Below are 23,981 nucleotides of genomic sequence, written 5' to 3' on the forward strand. Positions count from 1 at the left end.
CTGTCACAGGAGCATACTAATGAAATCTGCTGATGAGCTTATGGGAGGCCTTCCAGATGAAGCAGTGTGAGAAACTAACCAGGGGGTGTTTCTGCTCCACAAAATTCCCCACCTCAAGTTGATTTTTTTAAGGTGAAATGCTGTTGAACAGGTAAAACACAGATTTCTATAACCAAGGACTCTGTTAATTCATCCATTGTTTGGAAAAATTAGTCACATTGAAGGTTGAATTTGTAGAGAAGGACTAACACAATCACCAAGTTTCATGGTCACAGCTTGATTTTTCTTTTTTTAATGTTGATTAATATTTATGACAACATCTCTTACAGTAGTGAATCTGTCTTAAACAATGGAACACGAGGGCATTTTTGGGATGAAGCAGTCATTAACAGAAAGCCTTTAGCACACATACCCCAATCAGTTTATGTTTGGCTTGCCCTGATAAGCTATCTGTCTGGGTCAACTTTCTTTCCATAGCTCCTTGCAGTGGTTCTATGTAGCTTACGGATTCTCATAAAATTCTTGTAATGGCTTCTTTGCTAAATCATTCCTATAGGGACCATCTGTTGTAAATATAAACAAAACACATGAGAAAATGTTTTACTTATTATTATATATCTAAATATACACCTGACCTGCTCCTGTAAAGTGCATGAAAGAGGGTACTGCATATTTGCATTTAGAGGAAGGAAAAGATGACTATCTGTTTGCCGTGGTTTGCATCCTTATATCTTTTGAGATTCTCATGGTCCCTATGCTTAGGAAAACACAGGGGCAAAGAGTCATCTATCAATGGCAAGCCCATTAGATTTACTTACACAGGCATTGGATGCTCCACCACCACACATCTGTTTAGGGGATCATAAAAGTCATTAGGCCACTAATAAGTACTAAATCTTTTGGCTATGATGGTATTTCAATTAAAGTACTAAAATCTTTTGCTAATGTGATATTGTCCCTCTTGAGTTACCATTGTAACCAGATGTGGATTCAGTTTGTATTTCCTGAAAGACTAAAGTAGGTATAAGTAAAATCTAAATAAGTTGAGACTAGCAAGTGTCCTCTAATTATAGGCTGATCTCCCACCTGTTTATGTTCTTGACAATGTTTCAGAAGGGAACTTAAAGCACAATATGGAAATACCTTTCTGAGAATATTTTTTAGTTCAGTTTAGCTTCTGTAAAGGCATCTTTACTGAGAAAGCAAAACCTTTTTTTTAAAAAAAATCACGTCTTCTGGTTGTTTTGATGCAGCCCACAATGAATACCTTTCCTGTGCTAACATTTTCATCTTGGAGGAACATTTCACCCTATGTCCTCATATAATTGTTGGATGTCTTCCCATTTCTGCCTTCCCCTACAGATTATTCCCTGCTATCTTAACACATGTCCTGTCATCCATTCCTTCTTATTGTCAGTGTTTTACGTACGTTCCTTTCTTCACCGATCCTGCAGAGAACCTCTTCATTCCTCATCTTACCAGTTTATCTAATTTTCAGTATCGTTCTGTAGCATCACATCTCAGACACTTCAGTTTTCTTCTTGTATGGTTTTTCCACACTCACAGTTCATGAGCATACAATGCTGTGCTCCTAACATTCATTCTCAGAAGGATCTTCCTCAAATTAAAGACTATGTTTGATGCTAGTTTGCCATGATATGCTCTTGTCCTCTGCAAGTCTACTTTTTATATCCTCCTAGCTTCATCTGTTGTGTGTTATTTTGCGTACAAGGTAGCAGACGTCCTTAAATTCATCTAATTTGTGGCCACAAATTTTGATGTTAAGTTTATGGGTAATGACATTTCTGTTATTCCTCATTATTTCCATCTTTCTTCGGTTTGCTCTTTTAAGTCCATGTTCTGTAGTCACTAAACTGTTAATTCCATTGAGCCGATCATGTAATTCTTCCCCAGTTTCACTGAGGATAGCGTGTGAATCTTATCAGTGATATTCTTTAACCCTGAAGTTTAATCCTTCTCTTGTACCTTTCATTTATTTCTGTCATTGCTTCAAAGTTTCAAAATTTCCTGAAAATATCATCTTGAGAACACATGGTAGAAATTTTGATGATCTGCCATGAAGAGAAATTATAGAAGTGGCCATCCCCAATTGGTAACTTTGATACCTAAAAATCATAGTTTTTAGAAGTTTTCTTAGGAACCACCATGAACAAACTGTGCTGTTATAAGCTGCCAAGGTCCATCCTACACCATGCCTAAAGTAAAATAAGCAACCAATTTACTCAATTTGTCTGGGCTGGGAGAATTGCATTATGTTTAAATTTTGACCTAGTACTACGGGAATGCTACATTATGCCCATTCTTCCAGTAGGTATGGAAAGGACTATTGAAAACACTTCACCCCTGATCTCTGTGATGAATAGAACTCGAATATGTCCCGTTTGCACAGGCTGATAACATGTTGCCAATACACATTCAGACAGTACATTGAAAATCCACAGTAGTCCAAAAACAAAATAAAAGAATACCTCATTAACCATTACTACAATTTGTCAAAATATTAGAATTCAGGGATGTAACTTTTACTTAAGTCTAATTCTAATATTTGCTTCAAACAAATCTGGTGTTTGTAGTATACAGGATAGTAGTTTATGTAACTTAAATGTTTTGTTAAAGTGCTAGATAAAAACAGCAATTGATTAGAGTCAGAGGAGGAGCAATTGCTTTTTTCATAGTACCTGTCTTCCACGTAGTATGCTGATATAAATTAATTCCCATAAGTATCAGTGTGAGTTTATTTGCACTAACTGTAGCTTTTTCTTAGTGTACTTTACATAAGTAACCTGCAGAGGGCACTTGTGCCTGTTGATGTGTAGCTCTACTCATTCCACATCCCTGAAGGCTCTCCTTCATTATGGGATTAATGCATCACAATGTGTAAATTAATTAGAAAAACTAAAACATAAGGATTAGTGGCATCAGTATATATGTAGTTTCCTTTACAGATGTATTGCAATTTACTAGATCAAATCTGAGATTTCCATTCAGCTTCCATGTGTGGCACAGGAAACGGTGAGAGTGGGAAGTGGCTGGAGTGCTGTGATGGCATAAGTCTTTAACAAGTTTTACATACATTTATTAATGAAATTCACCAAATCAGAGTTCATGCATAAGATGGTCATAAGCAAATAATCCAGCGCCCAGTTTACAAATACTATCTTACTATTCAATACTTTATAACATATGGTAAAGCTTCTACCCCTCAGAATATCTTCAGTTTTACAGATAAAGGGCATGAAGCAATATACTATAACTGTAAATTATAGAACACAGCTTGGTTAATAAAACATCAACAAAGTTACCCACTGCTAACCACAATCCACAATAACTGAGAGAGCATTTCAGTCAGGGCCAGCAGTAAAACAAGATCAAAATTTTGTACAGCACAATAAGCAATAAAATATAGATTGTCAGAGTTTAATACACTATGCCCTACAGCAACTGCATTGTACTGGCAATATGACCCCTTCCACAATTTAAATTGCCCAAGTCAGACACAGTCATCAGCACAGGGTTTGCACTGAACAGAACTGGCGCAGCCTCCTTTAACTGTCATAGCTGAGCACATGCTGCAGTTAATAACAACTTGTATCCTGGCAGCACCACATTCCTTGGATCCACAAAACTGAGCATTGTCTGCTTGTCCAGACCAGAACTGATGCCCCATCTGGACAGCATGCCACCACATGTCCAGACCACAGATTCCACCAGACTGCTTTCACTGCTTTGCTGCACGAACTTCCACTCTGCCTCATCCAGCTGGTTGCCCTCTTAGACAGCTGCTAGTTGCTGTGCCTTCCTGCTAGCCATCTTCATACTGGCACCTCTCCACTGAGGTTGCACACTGGTGGCAACAGCATTCATCCTGTCCTCCTAATACAGTGGGCCACTATCATGAGCAAGCTCCATGAGCTAGCAACGCCATGATGTAAATGTGACTAGGCGCCATACGTACTGTGGCCTTCCCACTGGGTCAGTATGCCAGTTGTCACCTTGCTGCAATGCTGCAAGTCACTATATAGCTGCTGGTGATGTGGTCTGCTGTTATGGAAAGGAACACCAGTACTGGTGTCAACTGCCAGATTGGGCATATGACTGTGCTGTGAGAATGGCTGGTGCCTTGGGTTTGTCTCATTTCATACCTCTTTTTAGTATCGCTTTTACTTGTTTAAGGGATGTGACAAGTTGCAGAAGTTAACCACTTTTCTTATAATCAGATACTACTGGATTATTTCCCTTTGTTGTGTGTGTTATCTGCTATTAATCGCCACATGGTTTGAGACGTCCTGTCACAGGCTGCATTGCCCCTCCTGCTGGAGGTTCAAGGCCCCCCCCCCCCCCCGGGCATGGGTGTGTGTATTGTTTTTAGCATAAGTTAGTTTAAGTAGTGTGTAAGTCTAGGGACCGATGGCCTTAGCAGTTTGGTCCCTTAGGAATTCCCACACATTTGAACATTTTGTGTAAGTCTAGTGACTGATGACCTGAGCGGTTTGGCCCCGTAGGAATTTACACACGTTTGAACATTTTGTTATTAACCCACATTCAGTATACCATCCTGGCATACTGTGTAAGTCATTCTACATTTCCACACAATCATCCAGTGATGATACATACATTCCTGTAGAGATCAGCTCCATCAGTGAACAATTGAGGGATAATGCTACCCTTATCTATGAGAAATCAAGAATCTGTTAATTAAATATGAGAATAGATTGCTCACCACACAGAGAAAGCACTGAGTGGTGATTAGTCACATTTAAAATTAGGCTAAGCTAGTAGACATAGTTCTGCCTCAGACGTAATACACTCTCTCTCTCTCTCTCTCTCTCTCTCTCTGTTGTTTCCTCCAGGTGCTGAGGTCCGAAAGCAGTGAACAATGTTTTTGACTGGGGCGGGGGTTAAATAAGATGTGTGGGGTAGACTGTGGACCAGTTGTTGAAGTCAAGCACACAATTTTGTGCAGCATACTTGGTGACTAGAGGGTCCAGTCATCTCTTGGCCACAGTTAGGCAGTGGTCATTCATGCAGGCAGACAGCGGGTCAGTGCTCATGCCTGTGTGGAATACCACACAGAGTTTGCAGCTAAGTTGGTAGACCACATGGCTGCTATCACTAGTGGCCCTGCCTTTGACAGGGTAAGACATGCCTGTGACAAATGGAGTAGATAGTAGTTGGAGGATGTGTGGAACAGGTTATGCATCTACATCTGCTACAGGGATATGAGTTGTTGGGGTGCGGAATGATGTGGACAATTATATTGCATAGGTTGGGTGGTGATAGAGGGATATTTCTCATTTTAGGATATAACAAGAAGTAGTCAAAACCCTGGCACAGAATGTGATTGAGTTGCATATGTCGTAGGTGGTAGTGAATCACAAGGGGGCACCCCTTTGTGGCCAGTTAGTAGGCATGGGCATTGGTATGTGACTTGGCAGACAAAGCATGGGAGATCTGTTGCTGGATAAGGTGGGACAATCATTTTACACCATGTGGCGATCCGATGGCAATTCAGAGGAAGAGACGAAAATTTAATAGTCATGGGTGACTGGAATTCGACAGTAGGAAAAAGAAGAGAAGGAAACGTGGTGTGGTTGTGTTTTTTATGGAGGGTGCTTGCAGGAGTAGGTTTAATAATGAATAAAAAAATATCTACTACGAACAGCATAGTGAACGCATTATTTTGGCCAAGATAGACACAAAGCCCACACCTACTACAGTAGTACAAGTTTATATGCCAACTAGCTCTGCAGATGATGAAGAAATTGATGAAATGTATGGTGAGATAAAAGAAATTATTCAGATAGTGGTGGGAGACGAAAATTTAATAGTCATGGGGGACTGGAATTCAATAGTAGGAAAAGGAGGAGAAGGAAAAGTAGTAGGTGAATATGGAATGGGGATAAGGAATGAAAGAGGAAGCCACCTGGTAGAATTCTAGAATTCTGCACAGAGAATAGCTTAATTATAGCTAACGCTTGTTTTAAGAATCATGAAAGAAAGTTGTACACATGGAAGAGGTCTGGAGACATTGGAAGGTTTCAGATAGTTTATATTATATGGTAAGAAAGAGATTTAGGAATCAGGTTTTATATTGTAAGACATTTCCAGGAGCACGTGTGGACTCTGACCACAATCTATTGGTTATGAACTGTAGATTAAAACTGAAGAAACTGCAAAAAGGTGGGAATTTAAGAAGATGGGACCTGAATAAACTCAAAGAACCAGAGGTTGTACAGAGTTTCAGGGAGAGCATAAGGGAACAATTGACAGGAATGGGGGAATGAAATACAGTAGAAGAAGAATGGGTAGCTCTGAGGGATGAAGTAGTGAAGGCAGCAGAGGATCAAGTAGGTAAAAAGACGAGGGCTAGTAGAAATCCTTGGGTAACAGAAGAGATGCTGAATTTAATTGATGAAAGGAGAAAGTACAAAAATGCAGTAAGTGAAGCAGGCACAAAGGAATACAAACATCTCAAAAATGAGATTGACAGAAAGTGCAAAATGGCTAAGCAGGGATGGCTAGAGGACAAATGTAAGGATGTAGAGGCTTATCTCACGAGGTGTTCATGATCAAGGGCAGAGCCACGTGTGAAAGCAGCCACGTGATTTACCAACTGACCTGCCTATCTAATAATGTACAAGCTTTCTATGTGGGAATGACCAGCAACAAACTGTCCATTTGCATGAATGGACACAGGCAGACAGTGTTTGTTTGTAATGAGGATCACCCTGTGGCTAAACATGCCTTGGTGCACGGCCAGCACATCTTGGCACAGTGTTACACCATCCGGGTTATCTGGATACTTCCCACTAACACCAACCTGTCAGAACTCCATGGATGGGAACTTGCCCTTCAGTATAGCCTCTCTTCTCATTACCCACCAGGCCTCAACCTCCGCTAATTTCAAGTTGCCGCCGCTCATACCTCACCTGTCATTCAACAACATCTTTGCCTCTGTACTTCCGCCTCTACTGACATCTCTGCCCAAACTCTTTGCCTTTACAAATGTCTGCTTGTGTCTGTGTATGTGCGGATGGATATGTGTGTGTGCGTGAGTGTATACCTGTCCTTTTTTCCCCCTAAGGTAAGTCTTTCCGTTCCCGGGATTGGAATGACTCCTTACCCTCTCCCTTAAAACCCACAACCTTTCTTCTTTCCCTCTCCTTCCCTCTTTCCCAATGAAGCAACCGTTGGTTGCGAAAACTTGAATTTTGTGTGTATGTTTGTGTTTGTTTGTGTGTCTATCAACATGCCAGCACTTTCGTTTGGTAAGTCAAATCATCTTTGTTTTTAGATATATTTTTCCCTTCAGTGCAGATGCACACCAGGCTTGAACTCTTGCAGGAAACAGCAAAATGCCACAAGTAATGAGGATAATGGGCAAGGGGTACTACATTCATAGCGTTGTTGTTGTTTTTAGGGAAGAGACCAAACAGCAGGTCATCGGTCTCATCGGATTAGGGAAGGTTGGGGAAGGAAGTCTGCTGTGCCCTTTGAAAGGAACCATCCTGGCATTTGCCTGGAGCGATTTAGGGAAATCACGGAAAACCTAAATCAGGATGTCCGTGGGATTGAACCATCGTCCTCCTGAATGTGAGTCCAGTGTGCCAACCACTGCGCCACCTCGCTCGGTACATTCAAAGTGTTTGGATAAGTTGAGAATTTGGGTCTGATGGGAAGTGAGCTAGGGCAGCCTGTCCAGTTGCAATGACCACTGTGTCTGGATGGCTCAGTGGTCATAGCATCTGCCTAGTAAGCGGGAGATCCAGATTCAAACCCCAGTCCAGCACAAATTTTCAACTTTCCCCATTGATTTCAATCAATGCCCACTTGCAGCAAAGATCTGTAATTCCTTTGTGTCTTAATTAGTAATGGATGCTGGATAAAAAAAAATGGTGCCTGCTCTTACGGATAAGTCCAAAAGAACAGACGCCACGTATATACATATGGTAGTATCAAAACCACATTTAAGGCATTTTGAAGAGAAAGGTGAATACTTTCTCAGCTGTATAGTAACCATTTATGAGATGTGGATTCGTCACTATGAACCACAGAGTAAGCAAGAGAGCATGTTGTGAGAAAAGGCATCTGCACTTACAGAAAATAGTTCAAAGCCAAGCTTTTTCAGGAAAGTTGATGATGGCAATGTTTTGGGGTATGTAAGGTTCACTCTGGAGGGTCAGACAGTTAATAACAGTAGCTCCTGTGAGCTACTGCAATATCTGAAACTCAAAATCAAACCAAGGAGGACAGAAAAGCTTTCAAAATGTGTGATTTTGCTTGTGGATAATGCCTGTTCTCATACAGCTGGGAAAACAATGTAATGCATTCAGAAATATTGGTTTGAGCTGCTTGGGAGCTCACCATACAGTACTGCCCTAGCTTCAAGTGATTTTCACCAATTTGATCAGATGAAGAATTACCTGCACGAATCCCAAGCTTTGTCAGATGATGAGGTCTGTAGACAGTGCAAGAATTGGCATGAATTGTATCACAAAGCTACTTACAGGATGAAATTATGACACTTGTCAAGTGATGAAACAAATTCATAGAGAATGGCAGAGATTATATAGAGAAATTATGTTACATATAATGTTGTTTTCCCAATAAAAAGTTTCTTTTAAAAGCATTGACTTTTCTTTTTAACCTGTCCTCATAAAAGCCAGTAAGTAATTGTTTTTCTTTTTTATGTGTGTTATTGTACATGTTTGACCCTATTTTCTGCATTTTGACACAGATAATTATTTTTACGTATTATTTTTTATGTGCATATATTTAAATTAAAACTGTCACTCTGTGGTAGCAGTATTATACCATGCATTTATATCAGGCATTTTTGAACATATCTGTATAAACTTTTTATCTGAACAGATGTAATGAAATGTCTCCAGCTCTGTTAATGTATAATTATTATTTGATTTTACAGTATGGTTAGACATGCGCACAACTTCCACAGTAGATGAATTATTATCCAAAGTACCCAAGAAGAATAAGAATTGCCTAAAACAGTTATGTGGTCTGCCACTAAGTCCTTATTTCAGTGCTTTGAAAATGAGATGGCTTATGGAAAATATCCAAGAAGTTAAAGATGCAGTAAAAGGCAATCGATGTTGTTTTGGAACCATAGATTCATGGCTTATATGGGTATGGACCCTTGCTTTAGATACTACTTATAAACTATATCTGATGTTCAGATTTCTCTTTTCTACTTTTTCCATGTAACAATGATGTGAGATATTATTATGAATATTTCAACTTATGAATGGCATATAGACCTTCAGACAGATGAGTATAATTCATTTACCCACCTGTGATATGTGCTTGCAGTAATTATTTCTTCTGTGTATGCATGTTTTTAATCAGATATCTTGGTTCAGTTTCTCACATAACAGGCCCATGTAATATATCCAAGAAAAGAAATAATAACATCAGACCTAAAATAGAACACCACATACCAGCAATGATAATAGCAATGTTAAATTCTAAAAATTGAATTTCTGGGTATATAACCCCAATGTATCTTGACTGCAAGATTTATTCATCTGGGTTATTACACTTGAATGAATAACTTGCCACTAATGATAAATTCCATTTATTCAATAAAGACACAAGAAAAATGTGCAGACTGGTTGTACTATTCAACAAAAATTTTACTTCATTGTTCATATTGCAAATTGTACTTTTACTACCGATTTTTTTAAATTTTATACATCCATTCCAGTATTGATTTAATACCCAGTATTGGTATTCAAGATCTGTCCACATATAAGCTAGAATTATTCAAAATGTTTTGTAAAGCTGCAACATTGTTTTGCCAAACCGTCTGATTATTATCATAAAGCATGCAGAACATCATTGTTTTAAACAGTGATCTTCACATTATGAATACAGCATTAACTGCTACATTTAAATATGAAAATGTGTTTTAGATTCAAACTAGACTACTAATCATTAACTATCTAATGATATTTATTACAACAAAGACAATCAATTATTGACAAAATAATTTAATTGGATAAATAAGAAATTTAATTGTATAGATAAAAAAATTTCTATGTGTATATTCTGCCGCCACTTGGTGAGTAGATTTTGTATCTGTCCAATTAAATTATTAATGATATTTATTATTTGACATAATAGAAAGACAATATTTCAATCACACATTTGGAGGTATCAAATAGTTCATTATATATTGGTATCAGTCAGCACATTAATTCTTAATATCTCACTTACATCACAAGCTTTAACAGAGTGTACATGCATTCACACACCCTCCTCCCCACATACACACAAACAGTGTTTTTTTATTTATTTATTTGTGTGTGTGTGTGTGTGTGTGTGTGTGTGTGTGTGTGTGTTTAAGAACTGGAAAGTAAAAGGTAATACTTGTAAAAGATACATACAGCAATGAAGAAATGGTAACAGGCTTATCAACGGAAACAATTTCTCCAAGATGACAACAATGATGGTGATGACAGCATAAAGATACATATTGAACATTACTGCCAAGGGTACATATGAATAGCAAAGTAATTGCCTGCTTACAGTAGCTGATTTTTTTAATAATAAGAAAAATAAGTGAAAATAAGTAAGAAAACAGTTTGATAATGTCAGAGAAAAGCTTTCAATAAGAAGGGGGAATGGAATAATGGAAGTCACTTTCAGGCTAGAGAGAGGGAAAATGGTATGACATGAACTAATGCTGGTTATGGAAACAGCAAAATGACATTTTACATTTGACAGGAAAAAATACACACACTTAGGTGAAGAACAATCAGCATTAAGAGTGGAAATCAGGCTTCCTGATAGAAAATATAAATTGTGAGAAATATAAACAACTGTTACCTAATTTATGTATGAAGTGTTACACAACAGAAATGTATTATGGGCAAATGTAAAATTATCTGAGTCTTCTCCAACAAGCACCAAACTAAGCCAAGTGAGGCCAGTGCCACCTGCCCCAGTCAAAACAACAAACATGCAGAAAGCCAGTATTGTGGAAAGCAGGACAAACCCAGAAGATATAGCCTCAGCTCACTTGAGCAAGAGGGGCCAGCAACATGACTCCAGTGAGCAGAAGGCATCTTGTCATTCTAACAGCATAGCTCGATTTTGTAAGAGAGAGTAAAAGTTCCACAAGAGCGCCTATCAGCCCACTGCTTGAAAGGTAACAAGGTGAAGCCCTCAAACCCTTTCTTGCAAAATAGAGGGCTGGTGAAGAGCACTGATGAGTCCCAGAAAGGACATTACACTTGGTCATTGCCAGCCAGACGTAATGTCATTGCATCAGATAAGCAGTAATAAATATTCGTGCTTTCGAGTTTGGTCTCCATCTTTTACCTTGCATTACACTGCCTACGAAGCTGAACCTGTGATGTGCTGTTACCGTTTGCCAAGATGACTTCCGTCTTTGAGACTGCTGCTTGTCTGGTCTGCCTTACTTGGCTGATGTGAGCTGCTGATCTCGCAACCACCGATGAGAAGACTTGAAGACTTCTGCCTCTGGCTTTCTGAGCCAAGCTGATGGTGTCTGGTGCACTGTCCGCCTGTCACAGACTTTGGGAGGTGCACTAACTGCTGCTGCCGCCAGCTACTGCCTGTAAGTAGTCATAGACATTTCTGCCCTTCCTTGGTGGAAAGACTTTGGTGTTGCTCATATTCACACTGTGCAGAGTTGCTGAGAGATTACATGAGCACACCCCTTCAGTGTCTACTTGAGCTCTCTGATAAAAATGCACTCTCCATCGTTGGAAGCAAGGCCTGTTGTACAGTCTACGCCAATTGCCAGCTCAAACTGCTGCCAGCCAGACGCTATGGTTACATGAGCCAGACACTCCAGGATAACATCCTCCAGAGATTGCTGAAACAGTGCCAGCAAGTCCCAAGGACACACATTGCTCTGCCACCAGTCTGGGTGCTGATTCAGAGAAGGATGCTCTAATGTAAATTCTAATTCCACTACAGTTTATCATTATCATCCAGTGTGCAGACTGGCCTGCTCCACAACACACTATGCTCTGCCATTGTGATACAGCAGGGGCAAAGTAAAAATAATTTAACAGAATTTGTTGACCAAAGTCAGATATATTTTGCAGCCTACCGTTATTCCTGTATGTATTTTATGCTTTCTTAGGGTATTTACAGGAGTGTCAGTATAGCTGCTCCATGAAAGATACTGCCAGTTCCTCTCCCATTGTTTTCAAAACTGATCTACTGTTCCATTTCTTGTGAATGCACTGCTGACAATAATAGGGACTTTATGTAACTATGTTCCTGTTGTTAGAAAAAAATGACGTCATGAGAATCAGATACTCATTTGCCAACTATCTGAGACATTTGTGGTTAAAAGGGGATCAAGACAAAACAGATACTTGTATTACTTTCATTTCTTCATAATAATGTTACATGGTCTATAGACTTTATAATTAAGGAAATTAATGATTGATTAATGCAGCATCTGCTGTTGATTTGATTTCTTTTATCATAAATGCTAAGTAGTGGATAGGTACTGGCAGTTTAGATGTTGCAGTCAGGTTCTTAGACTCACATGCATAACTCATCTGGTATGGGAATTTGCCACAAAATTCAAAGGCCTGGATTGAAGTCTCTGTCCAACACACAGCTTTAATCTGTCAGGAAGTTAGCATGGAGTATACGTTCCACTGTAAAAGTTATTGATTCATTCTCAAAATAATTCCTACATCATTGGCTTAGTTATTTTTGGCAGCCTAACCTCCATGGACTGTGGGAAAAGGAAGAGGGATTACTGACGTATTGAAGCTTTGAGTGTGGTCATTAGACTTGTATAGCTAACTAGGGGATGGTCTACAAAATATGAGAGTCCTGGTTCAACTCCTTGTCTGACATACAGTTCTTAATCTGTCAAGAAATTCCATTACAGCATACACTCAGCTAAAGATAACAGGATTCATCTAGAGATCTCCAGACTGAATGATTTTACTAGATATTTCAATAATTGTGTACCTGCCCAGTCCATGTCACACAGTAATCCTAAACTTTTTCTGGTGGTCTGTACCATAAAATAAAGTGATGATGGATGCTAAGTCCCTCATTTTAATGAATTTCCTATTCAACACTTTCTCATGCCTACTCCTCATATAAAATGATTTTTTATTTGTTCACTTATATCTCCCAAAGTTAAAACATAGAACACTGCCTGACATGTTGTATTCATTATCGTTCAGCAAGAAGTCTTTGATTCAGTTGAGAAGTACTGTTTGAATAATTTCAGAATCTCACTGGTGGTAGTAATGGTGGTCTGCATCTAACTGATGTCACAAATGCCTCCCGGACAATGTTAATGAACATAGCTACATTAAAGTGGGATCCTGAATTAAGCAGGTGTGTAAAGTGAATAAAATGTATTTTCTTGTGATGTAATATTGTTAAGTCATTTGATTTGCAGTTCAGGTTGCATTTGAAGTTTTAAATGAAAAGGTTGCTTAAATAATGAAAAAAATGACATTTTTTTTACAAATTGTTGTAATACCATTTAGAGTTACAGAAAATGTTAATACATAAGACTTTGTAGTCATGTTCCATTATTTGATAATACTAGTTCAGTGAGTCAGCAATATTCAATTTCATTATTTTATTTTGTGCAGTTTACAGACTTGTAAAGAACTCAACTGAGCAAGGAACTTTTCAAACATAAAAACAAAGAGTAAACATAACAGCAGTAAGATACAGCAGTAAGATGTGCCTGCAATCCAGCGAACAAATAAAATCAAATTTGCATCTTAATCTGAAGTCAATGCTTCCACACAGCTCCACCCTCCATTGCAAGAGTGTAAAAACTGCTTTGAATATGCTAACGTAATTAGAGTGTCCAAAGCTCATGGTATAGTGGCTAGCATTGCTGCCTCTGGGTCACAGTTTCGATTCCTGGACAGGTCAGGGATTTTGTCCACCCAGATACTTGTGTTTGTGTTGTCCTCATCATTTCATCATCATTCAGGAAAGTGATGAGACTGGACAGTGAAACGATTGGGAATTTGTATGTGCACTGATAACTTTGCAGTTGAGTACCCCACAAACTAAATATCATCATCATCTAGGTTAGAGAATTAAAATGGTAAACATATTTTGTTTAGCGCCACTCAACAACACAAACATTCCAATTCTCAAAGCCACAGGTATTATAAAAATTAATTTTTTACACCTCTCAAAAGTATTCATTGGAAATCTGTGAGCTATTAGAAAAATTCCTGTCTTTTATTTATTTTTAATTGGTGAATTTTGCCATTTAAGATCACACTACATCTCATTATGTTCTCTTTGTCCAGAATTTTGTCTGTTTCCAATGTTCCTTTGTATGGTAGCTTTGATGTTGCTCTTGTTATTCTGTCCATGTTCTTCTGGTCTTTATAGTTCTTCTTTCAACTTGAGATACTTCCAACTTTGTATTTTTTTTTTTTTTTTTTTTTTTTTTCAAAACATCTCCCATTCTAAAACGAGGGAGGGATTCTGGGGTGTTGGACCTCTCAAGGTCTCTCTGAGCTTTTTTCATTCCATGTGTTGGTTGTCTTCTAGTTCCAAAGGCAATCAGATATTTATTTGGACAGTCTATTTTTGTCCATTCTGTACAGGTGTCCAGAAATACCAGCCGCCTTTTCCTCATATTCTGCGAGATACTCTCTGCTTCTTTCCACTTCCTTGTTGCTCCTCAGTTTCCATCTAACATTAGTCTTGTCATACCTATGATTTTTTGGTAGGATTCTGCTTTTCAATACCTCCAACTTGTTTAGTTAGCCCTTTTGCTCTCTCCATTCTTGAGATCTGATTGCCTATTGCAGCTGTGTCTATTACATTTTCTTGTATGATTTCACCATGGTACTTGAATTCCTTAATCCTCCTAATTTGACCTATCTTTGTTTCAAGGAAGTTCAGCTTATATCTCTCATTCATTATGAATGCGGTCTTTTCTATCGAGATCCTCAGCCCCATTCTGCCGGAATTCCCTTTCAGGAGGTTGATTTGGGTGTTCACTTCTTCTGGACTTTCCTAGAGCATTGCAATGTTGTCTGAAAAGACCAGGCAGTTGCCTTTAATTCCTTCAGATTTTTCCCTACTCCTCTAGCTGTTTAGATAGTCACCTCTTTTCTATTGAGAAGTATTTCTGATGGATTTCATAGGTGACCAGGAGGAGAGATACACCTCTATAGTTGTCAGTGTCATGTTTGTTCCATGCCTTATGAAGCAGGTCAATAAGTGCTATTTTCTGTTCTTCTGGTAATTTCTTGATCTCCCATAGTGTCTCAAAGATTCATTGTAGGTCATCTAGAATTTTTGGTTCTGCCCATTTCAACATTCCTGCCATTGTTGAAACTTGTTTTTAAGGCTTTCAATGGCTCCTTTAACTTCTTCCTTCTTTGGCAGTATATCATCTCTTGGATTCTCGTGTGGTGCCCAAAGATTCAGTTTGGAGGTTGGAGTTGGGCAGTTGAGGAGATTATGAAAAATATGTGACAAGGATCTCTTAGTTTTTTCTTGGTTGTGCAATCTCATTTTACTCCACTCATTTCTGAAACTGACTTTTGACACTTGATACCCTCAAAATTTGTTCTTAACAGCGTGGGAGAAATCACTGGAATTGTTTTTGGTAAAGTTCTTCTGGAGATTTGAAACTGCACTTTTTCAAATGTTAATTGTATTCTGGGAAGTATCTGGGACATTTTTTTTCTTTGTTGCTTAAATTGTTCCAGATGTTCCATCTTTCCAGAACATTTCCTTCTTTTCATTGCTCTGATCTCTTCACAAGTATGTCCTCATATTCTGCATTCCATCAGATTGCTCATTTCTTCTTTGCTAGCCTGAGTTCCTTCTTTGCAACTTTGTTAATCCTTATGCTAAGGCCTTGCCAGGGTTGGCCAGTGGTATAGATTTATTCTCAGATTTTTTTTTTTTTTTAAGTGAGCTTCATATATTTAGTGTCATATCTGGTCATTTTTTACTTGGTGGGAGGATGCAGATTTTGATTTTGGAAAGGCACTGGTCTGAGTTGAATTCAAAATTTCTGATCATCTTGACAGTGATTATCCCTCTGGTACTTGTCCTGGTTATTGTCACATGGCCCAGTTGGAATTCTTCTAAGTTGGCATTTTGAGATATCCAAGTCTTTGATTTTCTTGGCAGTTTCTGGAAGTATGTTGACATTAATCTTAACTGAAATGCTTCGAAGAGTCTAGGGAGCCTTTTCCCTTTCTTGTTATCCTCCTATATGCTGGGTATTCTTCTACCAACCACCAACAATACCTCCAACATGACAGCTGCCACCCATTTCATACCATGAAAATACACCTAACTACTCATGGCCTTCGCATCTGTAGTGATGAGCAGTCACTCTCCAAATATGCCAGAGGTCTCACTGAGGTCTTCACAGACAAAAATTATCTTCCCACTCTGTCCAAAAACAGATCTCTCATGTCTTGTCTCTCCAGTCACCTACCACTTCCCAAATGCCCATTGTCTGGCCATAAAGAAGCACTCCTCTCATGGCCCAGTACCATCCAGGACTGGAGCAACTGAATCACATTCTCCAGCACGGTTTTGGTTGCCTCTCATTGTGGCCTGAAATGAGGAATACCTTACCCACTCACCCTTCTCAGTGTGGTATTCTGCCACCCAATGAACCTATACAATATCCTAGTCCAGCCCTACTTCACACCTATTCCCAACTTCTTACCTTAAAGCTCATATCCCTATGATAGAACCTAGAAGCAAAATCTGTCCCTTACATCCTCCCACTACCATCTACTCCAGTCCTGTCACAGGCATCTCTTATTTCATCAAAGGCAGGACTACCTGTGAAGGCAGCTCTGTGATCTAAGCTACAACTGTGCAGCTTTTTAAGGGGTCATGACAACTAACAACAAACTGTCTTGGCCACCACTGAACTGTGCCCAAGAGACAGCTGGATGATCCATTTACTGAACGATATGTCCAACATGATGTGCTTGACTTCAGTGTTTGCTTCACAGCCTTTGCCATCTGGAACCTTCCTACCAACACTGGTTTTCCTGAATTGCACAGATGAGAACTCTCTCTGCAGTATATCCTATGTTCCAGTAACCCTTCTGGCTTCAACTTTCATTAGTCACTGTCCTTCATCTACCCACCCCCCTTCCCTACTCTCACTCCAACAATACACATGCATTGTATTCCACCAATACACTAGTCATTTCCTTTCTCTATACCTCTCCTCTTCCCTCTCCCCCGGACTGCCTCCCAAATCTTCTACTAGCAGCCCTATCCTGTCCCCACCATGTCCCTGCTCATTCGCACAGTTGCACATTGTCATCCTCCCCCTACCCTGCTAACCCTCCCCCTCTCCGCCACATGCCTCCTCTTTACCCCCACCATCCATGCCAGATTGCTGCTCTCAGCAGATGTACATGCAGCCTACATAGGACCCAAGTTGCTATAGACATTAACCATGCACGTGTATATCATACTGTTATGAGAGTAATGTGTTTTTTCTGCTTTTGAAGGAGAACTTGATCTGAAAGTTAAAAGTTTAGCAGTCTTTTCATTCTGTCTGCCTGGAATCTCAATGACTCCTCTACTGGCGAATAGCAATCTATCCTTTCAATATGTTGTTATTCCGGCCTGGACTTCTCATTGTATATACAAGGTATCCCAAATACAATGTGACAAATTTGTAGGGGAGGTGGGTCATGTCATAAGGATTGAGAATTGCATAGCAACCCATAGCTGCAAACGTTGTTGTATGCCTCTAGGTGATACTGTACATGAAAGTACTGGAGGGGAATGCTGCTTGTTGATGCTGTATATGAAAGCACTGGAAGGGAACACCACTAGGTGGTGCTATATGTGAGGGTACTGGAGGGGAATGCTGCTAGATAGTGCTGTAGATGAGAGTACTCATTGGGAACAGAGGATTTCCTCAGTCAAGCACTAGCCAGCATATGAGGAGCATGGAATGGAATATGAATTGTGAGCTTACAGACATGCATCTAATGTATGGAATAGCTGAGTGCAGTGGACAAGCTGGAGGACGCCTTTATTGAGAATACTTCCAAGATATACATCAACCACACCACAGTTTGTTTGTATCAAAATTTGTGCAAGTATGTGTCATTAAGAAGTGGCAGGGCTATTGAGGGCGTGCTATGATTGGTGCATTCAGTCATTAGGGAGAAGATGTGTTGGATGCCATTGAACTAATCTAAGCACCAGCATATGTGACACTGCCTCAGACTTAAGAATGTTTCATAGCAGTGTCCAGTGTGCTTTGAACACTGAGCCCTTACAAGCCTTCCATCTCCAAAGGATGCAGTTACAGCACCGATGAATATCCTGCGCACATGTGTTTCGCGAAGTGGTTTCTACATCAAAGTGACAGACATGCATGCCCCAGCTTATGTGTTGTTCACTAATGAGGCCACATTCACTAGGGATGGCATCACAATGGGGTATCACTTGATCGATGAGCTTTCTGATTCTACTACCCGTAGCTGCCTTTTTTTCTTGCACTTATGTTTTGGCATTCAAATTTTGCAACTGCAAAAGAATCAATAAATAAACTTTCTATTCTAAAAGCTTTATCTGTGTCATCATTTGGCTTCATGAGTAGTTGTACAGATGTTCCAATGTCTTCTAGTTCACTATCTGACAAGCAGTCATCCAACCCAGAACTCTGATCATGCAATGAAATGTCCCATTCACGTTCATTATAACCATATAACATTCAGATGTCTTTTCTTATTCTCTGAGGTTGAATTCCTCTTGCTAATCATCAGAGAGAATAAAAGAATCAGTGCTTTTGACAGGTAAGATGTTAAGTTTCATCTTCCTTTTCTTCAGAGGTTGAGTTTCTATTGCACACAATCCTGCAGGTAGTTGGTGGAGGCCTTTTTCCAAGTTTGTGGACGTCCAACTTCATGTTGTGTTTCAGCAGTCAGTATTCTCTTCAGCATGCCAGTTTTATTGAGAGAATAAATTCCAGTTCCTCCAAAACCACCTTTGATGTTTTCTTCTATAGATCAATTGCTGCCTACACTGTCAAGATATGCCTTGAGCAATTCCTAAGCCAGGCTCATCCAAGAATTGCACCCGGCGGGTGTGCCCGCGCCCTGCGGGCACAAGGCAGTGTAGTTCAGCGCCCCATCCGCAACTGTGTGTCGCTAGTGTCGCCATAGGAACGAGAGAGAGAGAGAGAGAGAGAGAGCTGCGGAACGAGTGAGAATGCACAGCACTGCTCTGGACTGTCCCGCGGTCATATCCAACGTAAACAAAATAACAGAGGAGGCGCACCTCTGTAAAAGAAGTCAATGAGCAGTAAAACAAGCAAACCATTTACTGTCTAGGCAACAACTAATGTTCGTGTGGCAGAATTACTGCGCAAAGCTTTAGGAAACAATATCCAAAACAAGAATCGAAGAACAGCTTAGTAGTTTTCTGACCCCAGGTTGATTCTATTAGTACTACACAAGCACACTCGTCATATGTACAATAGGCGTCTTCTGAAAAATATATAGTCATAAATATTCTATTTTAGAAATAATTTTATGTAAGGGATATAGAGTCTCATTCTTACTGTTAGTAGTTACAAGTATATATTTTTTGTTGTACTTCATGCTACAGCTTTTTGTATCCCTTTTCAGAGTTTAGAAATCAGATGCTTAGTTTGCTGTTTTGTATGTAATAATTTTCACTCACCAAGTTTGAAAACTTATTAAAAATAGAATTAAGGTTATAAAACTCTTTAATTCTTACAGTCATTTTTGTTAAAGAAGACAGTTAACATTTTACACGTTTTTCTTTTTCGAGGAAACGATTTTGACTAGGCTTGGAACAACATTCTGTGAGACTACTAACCTCAAAGAATTAGCCAAATTTTTATCGCCAAGTAATGAACGGTTCGTAGTTTTAGCAAGCTTTAAAAGAGAGAAAAAGCGCTCTCAAATATACGTGGAGCCAAACATTGAGAGAACTTTAGCCGCGTGCTTGTGCAAAAGAGGATATTTCTCTCATGGAAGACAGCTATAGAAGTCATCCAAAGTTTTACACGTAAGAAAGCGGTCCTTCAGGCGGATATTGCACTGCAGGTCAATTAGATCTAGTTAAAGCACTTGTGAGACGTCCTCTGCCCGAAGGCAAAATGGGCGAACAAATATATCTAAGGCCAGTTGAAGCTTACTTATCTCCAAAAATCTGTTTTCAAACTGTTCTTATAATTCACAAATGATTTGAACATAATCTGAAAAATCCACATCTTCTTCAATGCTGTTTAGTGCAGGAGAGTGACCACAATTCTTCTCTCACAACTGTTTTTCCCACAAAATAAGTTTTTTTTAATGCTTGAATCGACTGCACTAAATCAACAACAGAGTGATTCTCGCCTTGGAGTGAAATGTTCAAAGTATTTTAATGACCTGTAAGGTCACTCAAAAAATCCAAATTCGCCACCCACTTAGGATCACAAAGTAATTCTTCTGGATGTCCTTTCATTTCCAAAAAGGTATTTATTTTGCCCCTCAAGGAGAAACACCGATGAAGCACCTTTCCTCTGCTCAGCCATCTACTTCAGTGTGGTAGGGTATGTCCGGGTATTCCTCTTCAATATCAGCCAGAAATTCTTTAAATTGGCGATGTGTGAGTCCATGCGATCGCAGATAATTAACCATTTGAAGAACTGCGCCCATACCATTTTTTTATGTTCACAATCTTCGCACAAAGTGCCTGGTGGTGTATCAGACAATGGATTGCCGCGAATTAGGAACAGCCAACTTCAGCCATTTTTGACCTGACGAAACTCAGAAATACAGTGTGTATCCCTCATAGCGCAAGGGTTCCATCCGTTGTTACACTGGTCAGGCATTCCCATTTTAAACCCACTGACTCTAACATGTTTTCTATAGCTAGAAAAATATCCAAATTCGTGGTTGTGTCTTTTAATGGCATAAGGTCGAGAAATTCTTCTGTGACATGCAGATTGTCGTCGACACCTCGAATGAATTTGACGAGCTGAGATGTGTCTGTAATGTCCGCAGACTCGTCAAGGGTGATGGAAAATGAAATGAAGTTTGCCGCTCTCTCCATTAATTGCTGCTCATATCTGAGGCCATATTTTTAACTGAGCGAGCAACAGTTTGAGGGGAAAGAGCTATTTTTTCAAATTTTTCCGTGAGGTCTGCTGGACAAATACAAGCCGCCGAGTTGACCAGGCAATCCTTGTTGAGATTCCCAGCTGCAAAGGGTTTCCCTGCTTTTGCAATTCTCAGCCAGCATTTGTAGCTTGCGCACAAACTTTGCCCACCTGTTTCCTGCTCCTACTACAGCAAAAAAGAACATACAATTAATTTTGTACAATGCTGTTTTTTAAAACACTTTTATCATTTTAACAATTAATTGTTTCATTCATTGAAACTCAAATAAAAACTAACAAAAAAATAGTTTTAGGTGCGTTTTCCCCCAGTTCCTCTGAAAAGCAGCCTTAGACGCTGGCGAGAACAGCGAAATGTGGTTGCAAAATAAATTTTTATCTATTGGAATATTTGTGTTTTAATTAATTGAAAACATAGATGAAACTACAACATATGTTTTCCTATCCATAAAAACACAAATATACAAAAACAAAGAATGACTCTTAATGACACTTTGCTGCCCAAGAGAGCGTTTGTGAAGGGTTTTCAGAAAGTGGCAAAAAATCATGCACCTGAAACTTCTTATGTCTGTGCGACGCGATTTAATGCAACCCAAATATAAAAATTAACTGAAAAGAAATGCTCCTTGTTGCTGACAATCTGATATTCGATTATTGGCACATTGCTAAGTGACATATCAGATTATAAAATATAGTTTTATTTGTCATCTTTATAAATAATAAAGAGTCATACGATAGGAAACACTTAGTTCACAGTGATGCTGCTTGAAATTTTATTTCAGTCCTTCAAGCTTTCACTGGCGTTCCTCTTGCAACAAATTTTCGAACTGATATTTGTGACAGGTATTAAAGTGCCGTTCAGTCGAGTACTTTTTTAAATACATGAGGTTCCGATGACATACTAAATACTTGGCATGATTTTCAACAGTAGTACAAAGGAAATTAATTTCCCACTCAGTTTTAAATAGTGTGGACGCGCCGCTCCTCTTTCTTTTTGACTGCTGCTGTTGACCATCCATCTCAATCCACTGTAGCCTTACGTCTGTTGACTAACGGCATTGTTTCGTATAAATGCTTTTGACTACTGCTGGTGCGGCGGTCTGTCGTCCGTAAGAAGTGCGCGTACAGGGGCATAGTGAGGCTCGGTGGGTGGTCCGCACAGCCAGCTAAATGATATGGCTTGGCCACTGCGACAACACACGAATTTGCCTGGGGCACTGGCCGCGGGCGATCACAGGTGCTAGTGCCCCAGGGGCACAGTTTCGACGAGCCTGTCTTAAGCCATCAGGATACACCTTGAGCAATCTAGGAATGTTATCTTGAGGCATTGTTCCTCCATGTTTGGGTTTCCATTGATTTCAAACTTCAACCCACTTCATTTTTAATGTCCTGGGTAAAAAAAAAAAAAAGCCTCATTACTTTTGGCAAAGCACCAAGACCTAAACAAAAAAGGGAGCAAAAGAGAGTAAAAATTGAACCATTCATTTTTTTTCAGTTTTATGGCATACCTTTTGGTCACCTTACAGTCCATAAATTGTACATGTTTTCTGCTTGATATACTATATGTGGTGGAGACACACAAACTAGTCTGATAATGGTCAACTATCTCCTCTGAACGATGACATCCTTGTATGGTTATAATTTTATCAGTGGTATTCATTTTGTTATAGTTCACTGTCAGTTCTGGAAAGACACCAGGCAAAGAAGTTTCTAATTTAAAATATTCATCTATGTTTGCATTCAATACTTCTGCTCTGGAACACTTGATGTTTCAACACAGGGATTCGGTAAATCTTATCTTCTGTTTGAGGAACCCAAGAACCCTCGCTTTTCCAGGCATATTATTCTTGAATCATTTCTTTACTACAACCTTTTTGCCAGGAAAAGACTTTACTATCAAATGAATGTCAAATTATGTGAAAGGAAAACCCCAATCTGAAGATACATTGATGTACTCTATCAATATATTTTTGTCTTCTTCGATTAAAACACATGCTCAGTCAAATTTCTGGTCTTTTTTCCTTTTATGTGTCTTTCAGTTCTTGACTTATTAATATCATATTTATCAGCTGCTTTCCTATAATGTGATCCAGCTTTTACAAGTGTCATTGCTTTTTCCAAATTTTCATCCATAAAATCATTTTAAGTCCAGGTACCAACAGGTACAGAGTGTGGTAATTTATCAATTTTTTCTGCAATGAAATTAAGAATAAAATTTATGTACAATGTGTCCTTTCAGAAGTTCAGTAAAGAAAATATATAAAAGTTTATGAGTTTAATTGATAACTTGAGACAGGCTTGTAACTTGGGATGCACTGTCCCAAGTGGGCATCAAAGTGTCGATGAAGACTCAATGTTGTTACATCATGCCTCATGACTGAGGTTATGTTTGATGAAATCACAAAAGTCATAACTGCTTTTAGTTTGACTGTGGAGCGAAAGGTTTTCAATGTATTATTTTAAATGGAGTGTATCCTAAAAATTAAAATGAATATATTAGTAGATAACAACACTTTTTCCAAAAGACTTTTCATTGGTCTTGCAATTTGTACTGTCACTTCCCAGTATATTTACTTCTCAATAGTTTATATTGCTGACAGTAAAAACCAGTTTCAGTTGAGCTGTGATCTACAATACATGACACATGTAATCTACAATACATGACACAAATACCTTCTACTCAAGTTTTTCCTCCTTTTCTAAGGTTCAGAGTGGAATTATGTACTGTGGCTGCAGACATATTCAACAAATTCCCATCTAACATAAAGCAAGAAATTTGGAGCTGCAGATACAAATTATTTGAATATATAGA

At 39.0% G+C, this 23,981-nt stretch overlaps 1 protein-coding gene across 6 annotated transcripts in view; it reads left to right on the forward strand.

The window, feature by feature from the left end:
- Positions 1 to 23,981, forward strand: part of LOC126259565 (glycerol kinase) — a 179,913-nt gene that overhangs the window by 89,792 nt on the left and 66,140 nt on the right. For all 6 annotated transcript variants that reach the window (XM_049956469.1, XM_049956467.1, XM_049956468.1 and 3 more), the window contains exons 4-5: positions 8,948 to 9,165; positions 13,274 to 13,383. In XM_049956469.1, coding sequence (XP_049812426.1) covers positions 8,948 to 9,165; positions 13,274 to 13,383 — 328 coding nt within the window. The remainder of the gene's footprint in view (positions 1 to 8,947; positions 9,166 to 13,273; positions 13,384 to 23,981) is intronic.

The sequence above is a fragment of the Schistocerca nitens genome, chromosome 5 (assembly GCF_023898315.1).
Source record: "Schistocerca nitens isolate TAMUIC-IGC-003100 chromosome 5, iqSchNite1.1, whole genome shotgun sequence".
Lineage (NCBI taxonomy): Eukaryota > Metazoa > Arthropoda > Insecta > Orthoptera > Acrididae > Schistocerca > Schistocerca nitens.